This window comes from Panthera leo, chromosome B3, assembly GCF_018350215.1.
Source record: "Panthera leo isolate Ple1 chromosome B3, P.leo_Ple1_pat1.1, whole genome shotgun sequence".
Taxonomy (NCBI): domain Eukaryota; kingdom Metazoa; phylum Chordata; class Mammalia; order Carnivora; family Felidae; genus Panthera; species Panthera leo.
The window spans coordinates 10,817,181-10,838,362 of record NC_056684.1 but is presented as its reverse complement, the minus strand read 5'-3'; the positions used below and the strand labels follow the sequence as shown (position 1 = coordinate 10,838,362).

General features: G+C 47.2%; 1 protein-coding gene across 2 annotated transcripts in view; it reads right to left on the bottom strand.

Annotated features, from left to right (window-relative positions):
• SLCO3A1 (solute carrier organic anion transporter family member 3A1) overlaps positions 1-21,182 on the bottom strand; it is a 310,466-nt gene that overhangs the window by 225,671 nt on the left and 63,613 nt on the right. For both annotated transcript variants that reach the window (XM_042941078.1, XM_042941077.1), the window contains exon 2: positions 20,073-20,538. In XM_042941078.1, the coding sequence (XP_042797012.1) occupies positions 20,073-20,538 (466 nt within the window). The remainder of the gene's footprint in view (positions 1-20,072; positions 20,539-21,182) is intronic.

Here is a 21,182-nt window from a genome sequence, read left to right as displayed (position 1 = left end):
GTGAGTTCGAGCCCCGCATCGGGCTCTGTGCTAACAGTGCACAGCCTGCTTGGGTCTCGCTCTTCTTCTCTCTCTGCCCCTTCCCTGCGCACTCTTTCTGTCTCTTTCTCAAAATAAATAAATAAGCTTTCAAAAAAAGAAAGATGCCCTTCTGGGGGCTCCAAGCTGCCAGAGCCTTTTGTTAAAATTCATGAGAGAAAAGGCCGAGGCTTACCCCCATCTAGCAGACACATTAGACTTTTAATATCAGGCTAATGGAAGTAAACAGTGCCCATCCTGTAGCCAACAGGGATGGGCTAGACTTTAAGGTGCAGGGAACTGGGGGGCAAGGATGACCTTTGCCCTCATTAGCCTGACTTTCCTCCAACCTAGGACCCGTTTCTGTTCCCCTTCCATCCCTCTGACCCCAGCTCCCAGTTTTCCTCGATGGATCACCTGGACCACGTTTACAGAAGCTTATTATGTTGCCCTTTCCTCTCATAACTTAAAGGAGCATTTCTTGCCTCAAACAGACACGGCCCGGACCTTTAACAGTTCTTATTTAACACAGGAAACCCGATCAAGAAAGTCACTGAGGATGCCAAACTGCTAGGGAGGGCTGTCTTCCAAGAAAGTGTTCCCATTCAAAGCCTCACGTGTTGCTATGAAAAGGTAAAGTTATAATCGGCGTCTTAGGAAGGGCAGTAATTTACAGTATTATAAAAAAAAAAAAAAAATCACTGGCAAGAAAAACTGGACTCAACATTGAAAGGAGTTCAGCCAGGAAAAAGAAAATAAAAGGAAATCAAAATGAAACCTGCCATTATGTAGTCAAGAGACTAATCGATGCTTGTCAACCTCATCCCTCCAGCTGGTTTCAAAATGTTACCCATCATAAAGAAAATCCAGAAGTTTGCAACATGATGAGCGCTTAAGATGTGTCAAGGGTGGCCTTCAAAAGAGATCTCACTTGGATTTTGGTTTTGCTACAGTTAAAGTCTGAGAGATACAGGGGCACCTGGGTGGCTCAGTCGGTTGAGCGTCCGACTTCGGCTCAGGTCATGATCTCACGGTCTGTGAGTTCGAGCCCCACGTCAAGCTCTGTGCTGACAACTCAGAGCATGGAGCCTGCTTCAGATTCTGTGTCTCCCTCTCTCTCTGCCCCTCCCCTGCTCACGCTCTGTCAAAAGTAAACATTAAAAAAAATTAAAAAAAAAAAGTCTGAGAGATACAAAACTTACCATAAACATGTCAGGGAACATTGGCAAATATTTTCAAACACTTGTAATCTGTCAAAGAAGTGCTATGGGGACCCACCTGACTCTTTATTCTCAAACAAGAAAGGTGCAAAGAAATGTCGGCAGAAGAAGTTCTCTGAGAGTGTCCATGTTCCCATTCATCCAGCTACATTTGCCAAGACACAAGGTAAGAGAAAAGGCTGAGGGCTTACCCCCCATCTAGAAGACTTATTGGGCTTCTAACATCAGGCTAGTGGAAGTAAACAGTGCCCATTCGGTAGCTAACAGAGGTGGGCTAGATTCAGAACCCAACCATTTCTCAATGAGCAACTGTAAGGAATGAGAGAACTCTTCCCTCTGGGACCAAGGATAGGGTTGCTTACTGCTTGCTATAAAAGCAGTGGATACTCCAGGTTCGGTATCCTTCTCCTATAACAGGACTTCCTGCACAGCAGACATCCACCTGCATCTTCAGCATCACCTCTGTGGTACTTCAAGGTAAAAGGAATAGTCACAACCTACTCTTAAGGCATCAAGAGTCATTAAGTCCTTAAACTGACCCATGAGTCTCACTGTCTGAGCATCCGTGAAATAACAAACAGGCTAAGTGGTTAACTTTACGGTAAGTTAAGATCAAATTCTAGACCCAACAAGAAGCTGCACGGCAAGCTGGGGATCACCTGAAAAAGTAATAAAGCTTGGGACAGGGCACACGGTAGTGACATATTTAATGTTAACTGCCCAGGGGCCAGAACTCCCTTAACTCATAAAAACCAGAAAATCAAACTCCAGAAATTCTAAAGCAATATAATGTGGTATATGAGAGCATACACCTGAATCCAAATCCCAGATCAGCCACTCACTGGATCTGAGACTCTGGGCAAGTCACCTAACCAACCACCTCGTGCCTTGGTTTCCTCATCTACAGAATGGTGGCAATAATAATACATACCCCAGAGCATTACTGTTATGAGAATTACTGAATGAATTTATGCACAGTGCACAGAACACAGTAAATGCCACATGAATATTTGCTACATTACCACCAGCTCTAAAAATTCAATGATTCCATAGATCTTTATACAATGCCCATTATCCTAACTCTTTATAATGCAATCTTCCTGTATAGGATATACTGTTCAGTGAAAAAGTCAGGTGGGAAAAAAAAAATGCATATAATTAGTTACATTTTATAAAGAAAAAGAAGTTGGTATATAAATATATTCGGTTACATTCTTCAAACAGAGAAAAACCAAAAACTGAAAGAAAAATGGCTATGTCTGAGGTGTGGGAGGGAAAAACAATGATAGGTTTGGAAGCCAGAATTCTCAGAACATTCCTGTTCTGTAGATGTGACTTTGACACCATGTAAATAGTTTATGTAATTATCAAACAAAATTATCTCTTAAGAAGTAATCTATAAAATCAAAAACAAAATGGAACATGTTTAATTGTTCACTGAATTCGAGTCCAAACCACACAGAGAAAAGCCATTTTTTCAATGATATTTAAAGATAGTAGGGGCGCCTGGGTGGCTCAGTTGGTTAAGCGGCCGACTTCGGCTTAGGTCACGATCTCACGGTCCATGAGTTCGAGCCCCGCGTCGGGCTCTGTGCTGACAGCTCAGAGCCTGGAGCCTGTTTCAGATTCTGTGTCTCCCTCTCTCTGACCCTCCCCCGTTCATGCTCTGTCTCTCTCTGTCTCAAAAATAAATAAATGTTAAAAAAAAAAAATTAAAAAAAAAAAAGATAGTAATTCATATGTCCCTAAAAGGATATACCTTAAGGACAAAACAAACTGCAAATAAATAAATAACATTGTTTTTGGTAATCACATAGCCACTTTTCCTGCTTTTCTTAATCAAATTCTACCCCAATATAATAAAAGGGTTAAAATAAGGAACTTTCTCTTAATAGAATTTTTTGAAAAAGGAATGAGAGAATTTGAACATCCTCACTATGTAGAGACCTGACCATCGATGGCTGTCAATGACACAGAAAGAGAAAGCAGACCTTATGTGTGTCATTAATAGAAATACACATCATCACCTATGAAGTATTTCTTGCAACAAAAAAAAGAAAAAGAAAAAAAAAAATCAAACATGAATCAGATCAGTCCTTTAGAGCTAACAACCAATTTACAAAAAATACAAGTGGGGGACAGAAGAACATGCTAAAAAAGCACCATCCAGCCTGTACAAAACTACAGGGCAGATGATTCAATTTATTTAACCGGGGGTCGGGGGGGGGGGGCACTATAGATTAAAGGGGACCTAAGAAACAAGGCAATTAATTGCAAATCATAGAGCTCTTTGGATCTAATAAAGTGTGTGTGTTCTTTTTTTAAAGAGGCAATTGAGAAATTTAAACACTGAGTACATAGGTGTTAACATTAACAAATTATCAGAGCTTAAGGTATGGCAGTAGTACTGTAAATTCTGTTTCTATAGAGTCCTCATCTTCCAGAAATAAACACTAAGTATTTACATACAGAATGATTGATCTAAAATTTCTGAAACCGTACATCTGATACAACCAAGGAGAAGGGAGACTGGGTAGGGACAGATGAAACAAGGCAGGCCACGATGAGCATGCTGAGGTCCACTCAACTAGCCTTTCTACTTCTGTATGCGTTTCAAATATCCCATAATAAAAATCAGTTATTCTACCAAATCTCAGCTTTGGGCCAGACAGTGGACAGTGTGGACATTAGTTCACAGTAATCAGTGGACAGACATTATGTTCGACTCTGATCACTTCCTTACCAAGGGATACAGACTTGAGACAAGTAACTTCATTCTGCTGAGCCTCAGTCTTCTACTCTGTGAAATGGCTATGATGCAGAGGGAAGGAGAGAACTCATTTCCGAGTGCCTGGCACGGGGTATGCACTCTCCCAATGGAGGCTTTCCACCACCCAGAGCTTTCTAAGGCAACACAACAGCAGGCAGCAAGCTACAGAACTGAATCCCCGCCCCCCCCCCCCCCCCCCGCCACTTTAAATTAAAGACCTGCCTAGTGAGCTCGTGGATTACTTGTTGAATCGTCTCCAGCAGAAGTGATATTCTTAAAAGAATATGCTCATGTTCTGTGTGGTGAATAGCAATTTCCACCATCTACACACACACACACACACACACACACACACACACACACACACACAGCTAGGTGGCCTCTTTCAGGCTGGCCCTATGTGAGTCACAGGAAGTAAAACACCGTCTCCCAGCTGCAAAGTCTCACCAGTTTTAAACATGCTTTCTTTCCCCAGACATCCAGCCTGGAGACATCAGGGACATCGCCTTCCTTTCTGAGCCTGGGCGAGAGGCTTTGTCAAGTCACTTCCTTGACCAGATAACACATCACATCAGGGAACAGCACTTGACACGGATGAAAAATGAAGTTTACACAAGTTCTTGCTTTGAGAACATGTGCAACGTGGTTTCTTTTCTCCAACGGCAGCTATGGTTTGGAAGACGGCGTGTCTCTGCAAGGCACTGAGTCACTACTCACACTTGTAAAATATTCCTGAGCACATTTGGTGAATATTTTCCAACTGTACATACACAAACGCATGTGTAGATTCCCATAAGCCTGGAGCTTCATCCTGCCCTCCCTGCGTTTCAAGCTCTTGGTTTTCATGGCAGTTGCTGATAGACTTTGCTGGGAAGCAGAGGAACACATCCCTTGGAGAAAGAAGTGGCTCCAGTCCCCATGCTGTCCCTTACTGGACAGATTATCAATCTCTATGTCCAGATTTCCTTCCATAAAATGCAGACAATAAAACCTAAGGGATTTTTTCGAGAATCACGCTGGATAAAATACATAGAGAACTTTGCCCAGTCTCTGGCCCACAGAATGTGCTTCATAAATGCCTAATATTATTACTCTCATGGTCTGATGCTAGGTCTCATCCATCCACGTACCATCCCCCCAGCACCCTGCACTGGGCTTGACATAAGGTAAGCTCATGATATTTGTTAAATCAATGCATGAGTAAAATGGAGACGATTAAATTTAACCTGTCTCTATTTGTTAAAAAGGAGTCAAGTGGGGACAGGCGTGGGTGGCTCAGTCGGTTAAGCGTCCGACTTCAGCTCAGGTCGTGATCTCACGGTCCGTAAGTTCGAGCCCCCGCATCCGGCTCTGTGCTGACAGTTCGGAGCCTGGGACCTGCTTCGGATTCTGTGTCTCCCCCTCTCTCTCTGCCCCTTCCTGACTCACGCTCTGTCTCAAAAATAAACACTAAAAAAAATATTTTTTTTTTTTTTTTTTTAAATTTTTTTTTCAACGTTTTTTATTTATTTTTGGGACAGAGAGAGACAGAGCATGAACGGGGGAGGGGCAGAGAGAGAGGGAGACACAGAATCGGAAACAGGCTCCAGGCTCCGAGCCATCAGCCCAGAGCCTGACGCGGGGCTCGAACTCACGGACCGCGAGATCGTGACCTGGCTGAAGTCGGACGCTTAACCGACTGCGCCACCCAGGCGCCCCAAAAAAAATATTTTTTAAAAAAGGAGTCAAGTAACTTTAAGTCTCTCAAAAATATGTAATACTATTATCTTAAATATCAGTGAGACTGATCAAAGATGGACACACTCATCCAGGTGAGAGGTGCTGAGGGCCTGGCCTGAAACACCTGAGGCAAATGAAGAGAGGGCAGGGGCCAGACTCCAGAGACCTTCAGAAGCCAGGATCAGTAAGAGGTGGTGGCTTTTAAATGCAAGGGGTGGGAGGAAAAGGGCAGGGTGAAACAATGACAAAGCAAATTTGGGAGAAAATTTAAGGATGTGAATTTTGCACTTCCTGGGATCAACACCGCCTTAGGACACCCAAGTAGAGAACTATTTTTTTTTTAGTTTATTTTTTGACAGAGAGAGAAAGAGGGAGAGAGAGCAGGGGAGGGGGAGAGAGAAAGACTGAGGATCCAAAGCAGGCTCTGTGCCGACAGCAGTGAGCCCGATGCGGGGCTTGAACTCACGAACCGGGAGATCATAACCTGAGCCGAAGTTGAACGCTTAATCGACTGAGCCACCCAGATGCCCTGAGAGCTGACTTTTAACAAGGCAGAAATAGATTGCACACAGATGTTCATAGTAACACTATTCACCATCGCCAAGCGGTGGAAGCAATCCAAATGCCCAGTGAGGAATAAACAGATAAACAAAATGTGGTATATACACACCAGAGGATATTATTCAGCTTTTATAAAGGAAGGAAGTTCAGACACAGGCTCCAGCATGGATGAACCTTGAGAACATTCTGCTAAATGGAAAAAGCCGGCAACAAGAAGACAAATACTGTAGGGACTCCACTTACGGGAGGTAATCAGAATAGACCCCGTAAGGACAGAAGGCAGAATGGTGGTTACGGGGGCTGTTTCCTGGGTGAAGAGTGTCAGTTCTTCAAGACGAAAGTTCTGGAGAAGTGCTGCTCAACAATGTGCCAACAATTAACATTACTTAACTGTACATTGTTTAAAAAATAGGTAAGATGGTGAATTTCAGGTTATGTGTTTTTTTTTTTGTTTTTTTTTTTACAATTCAAAAATTAACAACAACAACAAAAAAGCTTGGGGCACCTGGGCGGTTCAGTTAAGCGTCCGACTTTGGCTCAGGTCATGATCTCTCAGTTTGTGAGTTCGAGCCGCACATAGGGCTCTGTGCTGACAGCTCAGAGCCTGGAAAGCCTGCTTCAGATTCTGTGTGTGTGTCTCTCTGTCTCTGCCCCTCCCCCCCCCCACAAAAATAAACATTTTTTTTTTTAAAGGTGGAAGTATGAATCTGGAGTCATGAGCCAGAGGCGCTCCCTACTCCCCCTCTGCACGAACTTGGTGGCTCACGCCCAGTCTCTGACCTCTGAACCCACCTTCCACTCTGCCAGGTAGGCCAATAAGAGACAGTCATTTGTCTGCAGACCTCCAACAAGCTCGCAGGACAGTGAGGATGAACATATTCTGGGAGGAGCATGCAGCTACCTGCACATCATGCCCGTTAGGAAAGCACAAGAGGCCTCTACCCCTCTCCGATCTATCAGGAATTGCAATATTTCAGCTCATGGTCTCTGTTCTTTAATTCTTCTTCCTCACCTGTTCCTCCATGATCCACGAAGCCTTTTTTATTTTACCTTCTTACCATTTTGGTCCCAGCTGTGGCCGAGTGAGGTATACGTACAATCACTCCTGACTTGCGGAGCAAAGCAAGCCAGCTTGGCCAAGCCTGGGAGTGAGGGAGAAAAAAAAAAAAAACAAACAAACCCAAGTCCAAGTTGTGTAAGAGTAGTGACTGTATACCAATTAAAGGCTGCGGGGCCTGAAATGTAAACAAAACCGTCTGGTGAGTGTCTGTCACTTTACTACGGGGAGATTGTGAAAACAACTCACGTGGTTCTTTCGTAGGAACAAAGCTTTATCGGATGAGAGTTTTAACAATTCCCACAGAGAAGCCAGGCCCTAAGTCCCCTATGGCCATCAATGTCTCCTGGCTGAGACACTCCTCACCATTCCATACTTTACTGCTAAAATCAGGAATAATTTTATTAGAGGGGAGAGGGGAGAGGGGAGAGGGGAGAGGGGAGAGGGGAGAGGGGAGAGGGGAGAGGGGAGAGGGGAGAGGGGAGAGGGGAGAGGGGAGAGGGAGAGGGGGGAGAGGGAGAGGGGAGAGGGGAGAGGGGAGAGGGGAGAGGGGAGAGGGGAGAGGGGAGAGGGGAGAGGGGAGAGGGGAGAGGGGAGAGGGAGAGAGGAAGAGAGAGAGAGAGATAAAGAGTGTGAGAATACTCCCTCTGCCTCAGTTTCCTCATCCGCACAATGAGAATGGCAACCCTTGTCTCCCTGGGCTTTAGGAGGAGGGAGCGAGAGACCACAGGCAAAGCACCCCATTCTCTGTTGTGTAGCAGGGACACCAAAGAGGACAGCTAGTATATCCCGTGTTGTTACAGTCTTTATTCAAACCCCCACGTGCTTGATGCACTTGTCCAAATAAGCAGACAGGTGTTAAATTTTCTTTGTGACCACAATCGTTCCTAAAATTAAACACTTGCTCACAACCAGTAACAAGGTGGGTGTTAAAAAATAAAAAAGCACCCATGCAGGAGACATTTTGTTCTTTATGCTGCCCCATGGCTTCTGAGTCTTGTCTTCAGCCCCAGAATCACAGGCGTTAATGCACGCATAAGCCAATCCAGCTGATCCGGCTGGATCAAGGTAAGGTCCTTTCCCCCGTGATACAAATGTACCGAGGCTGGGGTAGGGGAAATAATTTAGATCTAATAATAGACACCACTGGGTTTCTAAAAGGTTCCAAGTGTCCATACACAATTTTAGAATCTATCAGATCCTTGCTGGGCTAATGAGGCCTCTTGCTGGGAATCCAAATTCCCTTTGTAAACTCCATTAACAGCCCATGAGGCAGGTGGGAAAATATGAATGTTCTTATGGTAATAACGCCTTGGGCATAAAAGGAGGCACTGGGAAATCACATCCACTTGTGCCACATGCTTAGTTAGAACATTAGAGATAAAGGGAGAAAAACATCTCTTCTTGGAGAGAGATTAGGATGTGCCCAACCCCCAAACCCTGCCTGCCCCCTGCAACCCCATACCTGAACTAGGTGGCAATGGGAATTGGTAAAGACAGAAAGGGGTTTCTTAAATGCAGAGACCGTCTCAAAAAGTATGGGATAAAAAGTTTTGCCCATGCTAATTTTGCCAAGTTCATTTGTGTCCCCAGATGATTTTCTGGGGTCCCTCACAACTTTCTGCCTACTTGTTTGTTTGTCATTGCCCGGGAGAATTTTTCTTAGTAAGAACACATGGAAAGTTTTGACTTCGGGAGTTCAGATTCCATTATGAACCAGTGCATTTTTAAAATGTTTTTGCTTTCAAAGCAAAAAAAAAAAAAAAAAAAAAAAAAAGCTGATTTTCCTATCTGTGCATCCGTGCAAAACCAACACAGAAAATTTGCTGAATATTACCCAAAACACCCACAGTTAGGCCGAAAGAAGGGATGGAAAATTTTAGCCCCAAAGGAATTTTTTTTTTTTTTTGGACACTGGAAGCAGTGGCACAGGAGGAGGAGGGCTTGGAGGGCGTCTCCTGAGTGGCTGGGAACACATTCTGACTTTTCACCCACAGTTGCCTGGCTGATGCGAAGATGCCTCCTGTTGGAGGTACAGGGGCTCCCCAGGGAGCGGATCAAGTTGACAGCTGAGCAGTCCACAACATTCCATCTGTCACTCCGCACAGCCCATCACCTCGACTATCTTGGTTTATCTTACCCCAAGTCGCCCAACCTCACAGTCTGCCCGTCGTAAGGACTTTATGGGATTCTAACCTTTTTTGGATCCTGAACCTCTTCGAGAAGCCAGCGAAAGCTTCCCCGCAAGAGCACGCACACACCTCCAAATAATTTTAGAAGGTCCTGGATCCGTCCCCTCAAGCACATCCGAGAAACTTCAGTTTGAAGCAGCCCCGTTACGTAGCCCCCAATTTCTCTTCACACTCGTAAGGCAAACTCCTGAGCCCCAGCTCTAATGTCTACACCTAACTTGTTTATGAGCGCCCATCAGCCACCTAACGCGTTGGTGCGTTCGGATGTTTGTCTGCACAAGGGCAAAAATAAGCACGTGCACACGCACACGTCTCGGCAGGAATGAAATAGCAAAGCCAAGTCCCAAATGGCGCGCGCTCGTTTAGCCTCCTGGCCCTTGACGATACGAAGCCAGTGCTGGGAGTGAAGGCAGGGCCAGCGATCACACTCGCGTCAAGGAGCCAGGATTGGTCAGCCTTCTTCCATTCGATAAGCAGCAGCACCGAATAATAAGCCAACATGCTGGACACTCTCCCGCCTCCGTGAACGATTTGCTATTAAACACTTACTGCTCCCCAACAAAGCCTGCCTGCCAACAGGTTATTTTTAAACACTTTGTTTGTTTGGAGTGGTCAGGGAGAAAGCGGGGGGGGGGGGGGGGGGGGGGGGGGGGGGGGGGGGGGGGGGGGGGGGGGGGGGGGGCATTCCTTTTGGTTTCTAGGTCTCTTTCCTGCAACTTAAAGGCTAGGAAATGATGAAATGAAAACCTGAGGCAGAACTTCCAACCTAACCCTTTTCATTGACTGCATGGGGTTAGGTGTCGTTCAGGTCTTTAGGGCACCGTAAAAGAGCTAGCGCTCTGATCAGAGCACGGCTGTCCTACGTGGGTTTCCTTGCACAGAAACGCTATCCCCATCAGAAGGTGCGGGGTCAAACCTCAAGAGGAAAGCAATCCAGTCCAACTCTCGCCGTGACAGGACTGGGCAGTCAAGCCCGTGAACTGCAAATATTGTACAGGATCATTTCTGTGCTAAAGGAACTGGGATTCCAAGGGCTAGAGGCTCACTTCCGGCAGAGCTGGATCCAGGCAGTCGTCTTGCCTTCTCGCCCCCTGATCTACCTTCCTTTGCGAGGTCTTCACTCCTAGGTCAACTTCCCTGCATGTGGCAGCAATGACAGACATTGGAATCTCTGGACATAAAGTTTCTACAGCTAGCAGTCCTAGAAAAGAAAGTGGCCTCTGTCTCTCTCGCTCTCTCTCTCTCTCACTCTGAGTCCATTTGTCAAACCTCATGGTAGGCTTTGATTATCACAATCCTTGGGCCAATCCTTGTACATGGGAGCCCTTCTCTATGTCATGGCCAGCCACGCCTGGACCACATGATCATGTCTGCAGTCCTCGTTGGGGAAAGGCAACACTCGGTCACGAAAACGAGGTGCTAGACAGGCGAAAAGCCAACGTCCACAACAAAGACTCTTCCATGAGGCCTAACACAAGAATCCCCTAGCAGTGAAGAACTCACTTTGCCCTGAAGAGGAAGGCCATTAACCTCTAACGCCCGTGTTAACAACAGCAAATCACAACCCTCTACAGAAACCAAACCCTTCCCACAGCTGCTCTCACTGAATGCCTCTTGCGGATGAAAGGAAAAAAAGGAGATAAAGCGGAGATTATTCTATGTCAGAAAGAAGTAGTCTGCAAATAAACTAAAGAAAAGGAATATGCAGGTTATTCAGGAAAATAGCTCAGAACCTTTTATATTTAAGAACAATGCCTTTGTTACAGTTGAAAGGAAAAATAAAATCAATCTTCTTTCACGAGGCAGGTGCAGTAAGAGGTTGATGGTATAGAAACAATGTGCCTTTGCGGTTCTGAAGGAAGGAACCCGCCCTGACCCGACCCTGCCCCATGCACCTGCACCTTCACCTTCCCCACGAATCTTCTCTAGGTCTGTCTGGGCCTCTCTGGTCTTACATCGGGTCATCAAACACTTGAATGCCATGCTCTAAAATCTCTCAGCAAAGATGTTCCCACACACACAGGAAACATCCACAGGCCCCAACTAGCCCCAAATGGTATTGGTTTCTACTCCCTTCAGGAAACCCTTGGGGAACAGATTTCTTCATCCAGACATTCTTAGCTTGGAAAACTGGTTGAATTTCTTTTCCATTCTAGGATTCCCATGCTCATGAGGCAAAAGGCAAAGCCTCAGCTGGAATAGCATCCTGAGAGGCTCAGCAACAGCTCTGACTCCTTCCTCTCTTCCAAACTGTGTCCTGTGTTTGTGCAAGAGTCCCCGCCCCCATCCCCAACCCAACGCCCAGATCACCTGCGATCACAGTAGCTAACACTATTTATTCTGGCTGTGGCATCCATGATGTGCAACTTCTTCCCTTACCACCTAGCTTCCTTTCTTGTTTTATTTGCTGTCCAAAAGACAAATGCAATTTGAGATGGATGATGTAGAGCCAAGGGTCCAAAATGGCAAGCCACCAACGTACTCGAGCTGGCTTCTGTGTTGGTGACCCGCGGGAGGATTTGGAGAGGATGTCAACGAGTTGGCAATTCAGTCCACTTGCAAACTATGGATTTCCGATCACTCTTAAAAATCCAAAGATTTGGCAAGACTGACTCTGTACTCGGATGAAGAAAGAACCCTCAGTTCCTCAGCCTCCATCTATGGTCTGCTTTTCTCATTTGCTGGCTGAGCCCCTGTAGCACTTAAGATTTCTACCCTGGGCAGAAGATGTGGCCTGGGGCTGACAACAAGGGCACCCACACTCCTGGCCAGCCCAAAGCATCTTTTCATGACACACTTGTGTCTCACTTATCTTCTGGAAAGAGTCACAGCCAGGCCAAAGGGCTGCCTTCCAATTCACATGGGATCACAGCACTAACCCAAGCTTTTAAGTCTTCGGCAAATGTGGACGGATGTGGCTCAAACCACAAAGATGTTCATCGTTCAAATGACCAACGAGCACATTCCAGCATTTCTAGATTATCAAAATACCCTATAGTTATCTTTGTGATAATTAACACAATAATTTCACATATAATTGATATATTACGAACTTTACAACAGGTCCATTGAAAGTAGGTTTACGTGTATAGTAGGGTCTTAACTAAAAGACAAAAGAAAAAGGCTGGAAGGAAATATACCTAAATATTGACAATAACTTTCTATAGGTACCCAGATTAGATATTATAGTTTCTTATTATATTTGGGGTTTTCCCAATTTTACTAAAGTGAGAATACATTCTTTTGAAAAACTGAGCCAATATCAAGAAGCAAATTAGGAAGTAATGTGTCAAAACCCAGAAAGCCAACCAATACATCATGTTGTGGTAATGGGCATACTCTAGGGTGCCTCTGACTTCGGATGAACCAGATCGCCTGCTGCCTGGGGCCATGCTAGCACTTTAGGTACTTTGAGATGAGCCACAGGAAGGGGTCTGCAGGCAAAGAAGAGCCCTGCTGATTTAATGCAGGACTGAAGAGGTTGCTATTCTTAGATCTACTAGGTGGATTATGTCCCAAGCTGAAAATCAGGATCCAGCTGCTCTTGTCAAAGACCTGCCTGTGTGTTTCAGTAAGTCAGTCACTTATCTCACGCCTCACTTTCCACATCTGGAAATGGAGATGATAGGACCACAAAAAAAGAACAGGACAACGTTTACTGATCTCCACCACGGACAGGGTACCTGATGCAAAGGATAGCAAGGCGGATCCCTGCAAGGTAGACCCCGGCCTCTTTTTACTGCTAAGGAAACAGGCTGAGGTTAACCAGAAAGGTGTCCAAAATCCTGGTGGCAGGTCTGAAGGGGAGCCAGGCTTTGAATCTCAAAACTGTCAGACTCCAGAGCCCACGCTGAGAGTCTCGTCCAAGGTCACCCAGGCAGAGAGCACAGAAGCGATTCCGTGAGCCACAGGGCATGAATTATGAGCAGCTGAAAATGAACAAGAAGCACCTAGCAGCCCAGGCAATATGGAAGCACCAGATAAGAGCCCCTTGCATGTTTCCTAGCGCGTTGCTAAAACACACCGAAAATGGCATGTGACCAGCAGCTGGGGAGAGGGGGTGGAACACAGCCAAAGCAAATTGACCAGTGTTACAGTGCCATTTATTTTAGAAAAAGAAATTAATGAGGGAGACTTCAATATCAATGAAGTTGCAAGAATATAATGAGTTATGCTTGCTCCCACGAGGGAAAGCTTTTTAATTATTTTTTTCAGATGAACTGCAGTCACAGTGTATTTGATCCATACCCGACCCACACTCTTTGGAGAGTTGAAACACGTTTTACCCAATGTCAAGTTAAAATAAAAACTCATCAGAAGCAAAATAACTCTGGGCTCCCAGGGCTCCGACGAGAAGTTTGGTTCTCTCTGGCTGCCGGCTGGTATCATAGTGACCTTTGTACTGAACAAACACTTGGCAGATGAAATCTGAGAATAATTCTCTCTGCATCAACTGGAACACAGTGGGCTCCACTGGGTCTCAATACAAGCGATCAAAAAACATGACACATTTGTGTCTAATACATGTGCCACACAACTCAGAGCAATTGCTCTGTGGATTCGGGCAGCCTGCAAGGGCCCCATTCTTCCTGGGAATTCAGAAGGCTCTCACGGGGTTCTTCTGGAAGAATCCCTCTCCTCTGGCCAGCCTCCATTCCACCTAAAGACTTCTCTCTGTCTCGGTGTTCTCCCCACGCACACGCATGTGTGGATCAGTGTTGCATGTGTGCCTGCCTACCAAACACACTCCCACAACTCAAACTGATCTGGTTTCCCCTTGATCCCGTTCTGTTGAAAACACGGTGCACTTGTATTAAAACTGCCCAGAACTACACACACACAAACGAGTACACATCCAAACTGGCAAAATCTGAATCAGCTCCACAGGTACCAATGTTAATTTCCTGGTTTTGATATTGCGTTTCAGTCACGCGCCGTGTTACATTAGGGGAAACTGGATGAACAGTATGGAGAACTTCCCGGTACTTTGCAACAACTTGTGATTCTAGAATGATCACAAAATAAAAAGTTGTTTTGTTTTTGTTTTTTTTTTAAGCTACATCTTCAAATAATTTCTTGAGCACAAACACACACACACACACACACACACACACACACACACAAAACAACGCAGTTCCTTATAGAAAAGTTTGGGCAAAAGACCCAAGGGTCTTGGTTTAGTTTGGTACTGATCCCCTCAGTACCGGTTATGGGATGAATCACACACCCATCCCCGCCCTGGACAAATTCATGTTGGAGCGCTAACCTCCAGTACTGCAGTACATGACTGCATTTGGAGATAGAGCCTTAAAGAGGTAATAAGGTTAAATGAAGTCATGCAGGTGGTCCCTAATCCCATCTGACTGCTGTCCTTTCAAGAAGGGGAAATCAGGCCACAAAGAGCCCCCAGGGGTGTGAGCATACAGAGGAAAGACCCTGTGAAGGGAGGAAAAGGAGGAACAGGAGCCATCTGCAAGCCAAGAGAAAGGCCTCAGAAGACAACTGCTCTCAGGATACCTTGATCTTGGACTTCCCGCTTCCAGAACGGTGAGAAAATAAATTTCTGTGGCTTAAGCCATCCAGCCTGTGGTGTTAGGTTAGGACAGCCTTAGCAAACTAACACAGGACCCACATCCTGCACGTCTCATTCATCTGGTTTCGTCCCCTGGTAATGAGCCCCCACAGCATCCATCTTCAACAGGGAAACGGCGGCTCAAGTGTGGCAGGAAAACCAAGTCAAGTAAGGAACAAAGGTCCCGGCACAGAAGAGCTAAATAGCAGGTTAACTCCTTCCCTACCCGGTGAGGCTGGTGCTCAGCTACCTGAATTATCAACACATGGAAGAGAGGGACACCTGGGGGGCTCAGTCAGTGGAGCATCTGACTTTGGCCCAGGTCATAATCTCACAGTTTCTGAGTTCGAGCCCCACATCGGGCTTGGGGCTGTCAGTGCAGAGCCCCTTTCTGATCCTCTGTCTCCCTCTCTCTGTGCCCCTCCCCCACTCACACTCTCTCTCAAAAATGAATAAAACATTCACACACACACACACACACACTGGCGCGCGCAAAGAGAGACAACAAGTCTTCCGGGGGAGCCCCCGGGGCAGAGCCAGTGGCAGCTTGTGGGCAGCTGTAAGGAGACAGATTTCTAACCCAATGGAAGTACAATCACCTAATGGCTATCGCGGTTCAAAAAGGGAATCATCAGCGATGTGAGGGGAGGGCCCGTGCATCTCAGGAGAGAGGGAAGCAGGAGGCGGAATACGCAGCCGCCCCTGTCTGGGAAGCACCAGGTCTAGTCTGAAGCCACCTCTACTCAAAGCAGTGGCGGCTCCACAACCCTGTCCTGGACTGTGAGCTGGGACCACCCTCCCCTCTGCCTCCTATTCCCACACTTTGGGCCAGGGCACCCACTCTCCCTTCCGATAGCACCTCTCCCCTCGGCTTTGAGGCACGTTGCTCTCTTCCCTCCTGGCTGGCTCCCAAGATTTTTACCTCCTGAAGGCTTCACGCTACCTTGTGGCAGGCCCGGACTTGTACCTGACCCCCTGGACCATCCACCAGCCCTCTCCCCCTGCCAACCCCAGCCTTGTGATACATCCCAGACGTACATGGAAAAACCCCCACCCTCAGACCACAAGTCCAGCTAAGTTATCTTAGACAAGTCATTTAACTGCTCAGAATCACAGGGTCCCATCTGCCTTGTTGACAACAGCAAACACTTAAAAACAAACAAACAAACAAAGAAAAAAAAAAACTATGTCCCACAATAGAGGGCATTAAATATTACAGTACAGATCCACAAGAGAATATTATGCATGCAGTAATAACATCACAGAAGAATATTTAGTAACACGGGGAAATGTGCATCAAATATTAAGAGAAAGATGTTTATTATAAACACATTTTTGGTAGAAGAACATACCAATCCAGAAAAAGACCTTCTGTAATCATAGGGCTAAGAGTAATGATTCCCTTAAGTTTATTTATTTATTTTGGGGAAGAGAGAGTGTGTGCAAGTAAGGGAGGGAGGGGCCAAGAGAGAGAATCCCAAGCAGGCTCCCCACTGTTAGCACGGAGCCCGACTCAGGGCTCGAACCCACAAACCATGAGATCATGACTTGAGCCGAGATCAAGAGTCGGATGCTCAACCAACTGAGCCACCCAGGCGTCCCAAGAGTAAGGATTCTTTATTCTTTCTCCATACTTTCAAAGTTGTCAACGGTGAACATGTGATACGTTGTAACTAGGAATAAAGTTATTTAAAACATCTCTACCACTCAGGTCACCTTTTTCTTCCTCAAAGAGGACAAGGTTGCAACCAATTGCCATAGCAACCTAATGAAAGGACATGGTGAGTCCATTACATTATCCTACTTATTCCTGCCTACAGTATGTCTTGCCAGCCTTTGAACTTGAAAAAAAAAAAAACAGAACAGCTAAGAAAACTGGGCTAATGGAGGGTCACTGAGGAGACTCCTGAAAGGTCTATTCTTGGACCCTCATCAGGCCCCACATCGAATGGTTTCCACTGCCCCTCTGGCCCTTCGGTCCATCTAGGAAGAAAGAGTGCCATGTGCCACCCACAGGTCATTGTCTAGCTGCGCCGTGAGCTTGGCTTCCACACTGTGCATTAGTGAAAAGCCTGCCAGCAGAGTCGTGTTCCCATTCAGCGGGTTTTGTCCCCTGGTAATGAGCTCCGTTGGCTCCCTTTCCCCATGCTGGAAAGGGGCAGCCACAGACTGGTGACAGCCAGAGAAGCCCCTTGTGAATGGCCCTTCGAGGAATCCAGAAGCTTGGCAGTGGCTCAGCCACAGGAGTCCAGAGCAAATAATCATTCCAGGGGACTGTATTGGCTTGACTCAAGATGGAATGAATGCTCCCATCTCCCCTGCACTGCATGAAGAGGTCCTGGGCGTGGCCGTAGATAATGCTCATGGCACCAACTAGCGACCTGCAACCCAGAGGCAGGCCTGGCCACCAACGGCCTGTGGCTGAGACTACATGGTCATCATCCCCTTCCCCGCTGACACCCACAGGAAAGAATCAGCTATGAATAAGTCTGTGTTTTACAAATGGAAGTCTTCATAATCCTTTCCATCTCCAGCCCGCACTCACATTATTAGGCATATGACCAGATGGCGGGCTGTGAGCCCCTCTCTCTTAACCAGCTTTGCAAGAGCTGGAACCAGGGGACACACATGCTATTCAACAATGGGTGTGCATCCACACGCACGCTCCCAGTGCCCTCAGACTCCCCTCCTCTCTACAGGCAGTATGTAAGGCCATAATTCATCAGTCCCTTTCAGTAGGTTCCCCAACATACTTCCTCAAGCTTTAAGTGGCTTCAGGAACTAGCTCCCCATTAGAGGAGATAAATGCTAAAATATCCTCAAGGTCACAAACACTTTCTTATGTCCTGTACAACCCATGAATGAACGAGTTATACTCTACATATACTGTGGTCTTCCTAAACTGTTCCTGGAACAATCCAAAGCTTGCATGGGATAAGGCAGCCATCCATTGAGGCCAAACTCTGCAGAAGGCTTACTCTTTCCTGCTCCCTGGAAACACAGACCCATAAAACCAGTTCAGAGACAGTCAGAGAGCCCATCTCAATGGCCACATGTTTTGGAATTTTCCGGATGGACCAGTGCCACCAAGATGTCCATGCACCCAATGGACACTTCCAACTCTAGCTATCACAGAAAGAAAATGGTACCCAAGTAGAAATTTGCCCGAAACATTCTGCCTAACAAAGACTCATGGCAAATCCCATGACGTGGCCTCAGAACTGGAGATGGCCCTTTGCCTCGAATGGTCAGCCCCACCGCCCCTGCCTCCACCGCCCACACACAAAACCAAAGCGCTTCCTCATCCTACTGCTTTGCGCACCAAACCAGGCCCCAGACAGTGCAGGAAAAGACCCCAACCTAACTCAGCAGGGAGACTTACAAAAGAGGGTTCTAGGCCTCTAGGAGGAAGGACTCCGGAGAAATTTTTCTGCTTGATTCTGTCATCAGAGACAAGAACTCCGCTTTTCATTCCCCCATTTCCTCTTCTGAGCTTTATCTACTTACTGTTAACTGCTACCAGAAAACATCTCTCCCAGGGTCTTAGGATGCCATCAGTCAAGTCCTAGACCAATTGTCTGGCTGGACCTCAGGAGGCTATTTGGCTACATGCCGTGACCCACGTTCTAGTCTCGACACACTCCTTTGGGATCGCTGTCGCTCAAGCTTCAGAAGTAACAAAATGTAAATGACATCCCCAGTACCCACCCTAACCATAGGGGGAGAGGGTCTGGCCATCGTGGGTTGGGGAAGTCCCCTCTCCTCTGTGTTCCACAGAGAAGTCATGACCAGACTCCAGCCCTAGATGGAGAGGCACACGCTTTCCATCCACCTTTCTTACCCTGAGCCCGTTCACAGAGAACCGTGAACATTTGCAGCACAGGTTTTCAACAAAAGCATTTACTCCACAGCTGGGACAGAAAGTCACGGAGGAAACCCAGCATCGAGCCGCGTAACTGCTCCAAACCCTCCTAGTTCATCAACAGTGGAAGCTGCCCAGGTAGAGAGCTTTCCATCAAATTCTGCTCCAGTTCTAGCTTAACCTAAACCTTTGTGTGATCATTAACTTAATACTTCAAAGCACAGTGCTTCAGGAGGGAAAAAGTTTCCACGGGTAGAAGGAATTCTGCCAAAGCTGAGCGCTCAGGGAGTGGGGACAAGTCTTAGTAATCCACACTTAGTAAACAAGGGATAGAGATGCTCGCCAGGCCCTCACAATACAAATGACCTTGCCACGGTGCCCAAGAGCAGCGAGGACCCCATTTGTTGCAAGAACAGCTCACACGTGGAGGTTCCTTAACCCCATAACCTGTGAGGGGCTTCCAATGTGCCAGTACAAAGTAACAGAGGCTATTACGGTGTGAAATTTAAAACGCACACATACCTTCTTTTTTCCCTAAATCTCCAGTTCCTGGCACACCCCCCATGCAAAAAGTTACCACAAGTCACCAACTCTGAAGGATACCAAATGCTGGGGGGGGGGGGGGGGGCGGCGGTTGTAATCGTCTCTTTGAACTTCAACAGGACAATGACCAGAAGATCAGTTTGATTATTAAACACTGGGGCTTCCAAGGTGTAGACCCCAAACAGACCTCGGTGGCTAATGCCAGATGGCTCAAAGTCCCCATACCCATGGCAGATTAATATGTGTTAACCCTTCCTGACCACGTCTTCCCACTTCGAGCTTCTTCATGCTGGAGCAAAGGAGGACCTCCAAATCTGCCGCACACGGTAATCACCTGGGGAGTCCCAGTGGCACGGCAGACCAACTACACCGGATTTCCTGGGGGTGCAACTCAGGCATCCCCATTTTTCAACCCCGCCCCCTGCAGATGTGCAGCCACGTGGGCCAACCGTTAAGAAGCTCGGGGGGGCCCACCTTGCCTTCCTCTGTCAAGGCGCCCCTGCTACTAACAGAGCATGGACCACAGGGGAGCGAACCTGGCACCACCACAGCTCCTACCTATGTAGAGCGAGGAGTCCTTCCTCCGCACGTGGTCGTCGATGTAGGAGACGCCCAGGGGCTGCACGGGGGTAGCACCGATGCCCAGGAGCACCTGGGCCCCAATGAGCAGCAAGTACATCATGTTGGTGGCGGTCCGGCTGCGGCAGATGAGGTCCGGGTCGGGGCCCTGGTCGCCGCCCGAGCCGTTGGCGGCGCAGACGTCGCGGCCCTCCGCGCCCCAGCGGATCTCGCCCGCCTCGTACTTGTACTGGTGGGTCAGGAACTCAGGCAGCGCCGACAGCAATGCTCCCAGGGCCATGACGATGCCGCCGCAGCCGATGAGGCGCGGCCGGTGCCCTCGAGCCCCGAAGTAGCTCACGAAGAGGATGAGCGCCAGGTTCCCAATCTCGAAGCTGCTGGCGATCACGCCCACGTCGGCGCTCTGCAGGTTGAACCTCCGCTCCAGGGTGGTCAGGACGCTCACCTGCGGGGTGCAAAACGAAATCTCAAGGCCAATGCTGACGGACGCCACCCAATCGGAAGCCCCCTCCGGCCTCAGAGTGCACCTGCCGGGCCGGCCCTGGCCGCTGAGTGGTTTCCACAGGATGCAAAAGTGACTTAAGCGACTTAACCCCGAAGAGTCCTAAAAATGTTTACTTAGTATGACAGCCTTAAGTCAACGGCTAAAAGAATTAACTTTCCCAACTTCCCCAATGGCAAAGGAAGTTCTTTCTTGGCACCTGTTCCATTCCTCAAAGGTTCTGCCTACATTTGGGAAGCACAACTTCCCCTTCCTGACCCCCACTACCATGTAGCAGGGCTCATGAGTCCCAGAAAAGCCCTGAAGTCCATCATTACATGCTCCAAAATATACGCTATTTAGAAAGTCCATGCTGGGAGGGCACAGAGGCCATGGGCTTTTTACTAGGTTAGCAAAGCACACCGGAAGAAAATAAAATGAGCCAAAAACCTAGTTGGCAAAATGGATATGCTGGATTAGTTCACTGGGATAATCATTAGCTCGGTTTCCTTCTGGAAATTTCCAACATACATTTCCCTAAAGGCCACCAAGTAAGCACATCCCTGACTTTTCTATGCACTCACTGCAGCCCCTCCCAGGCCTCTTGG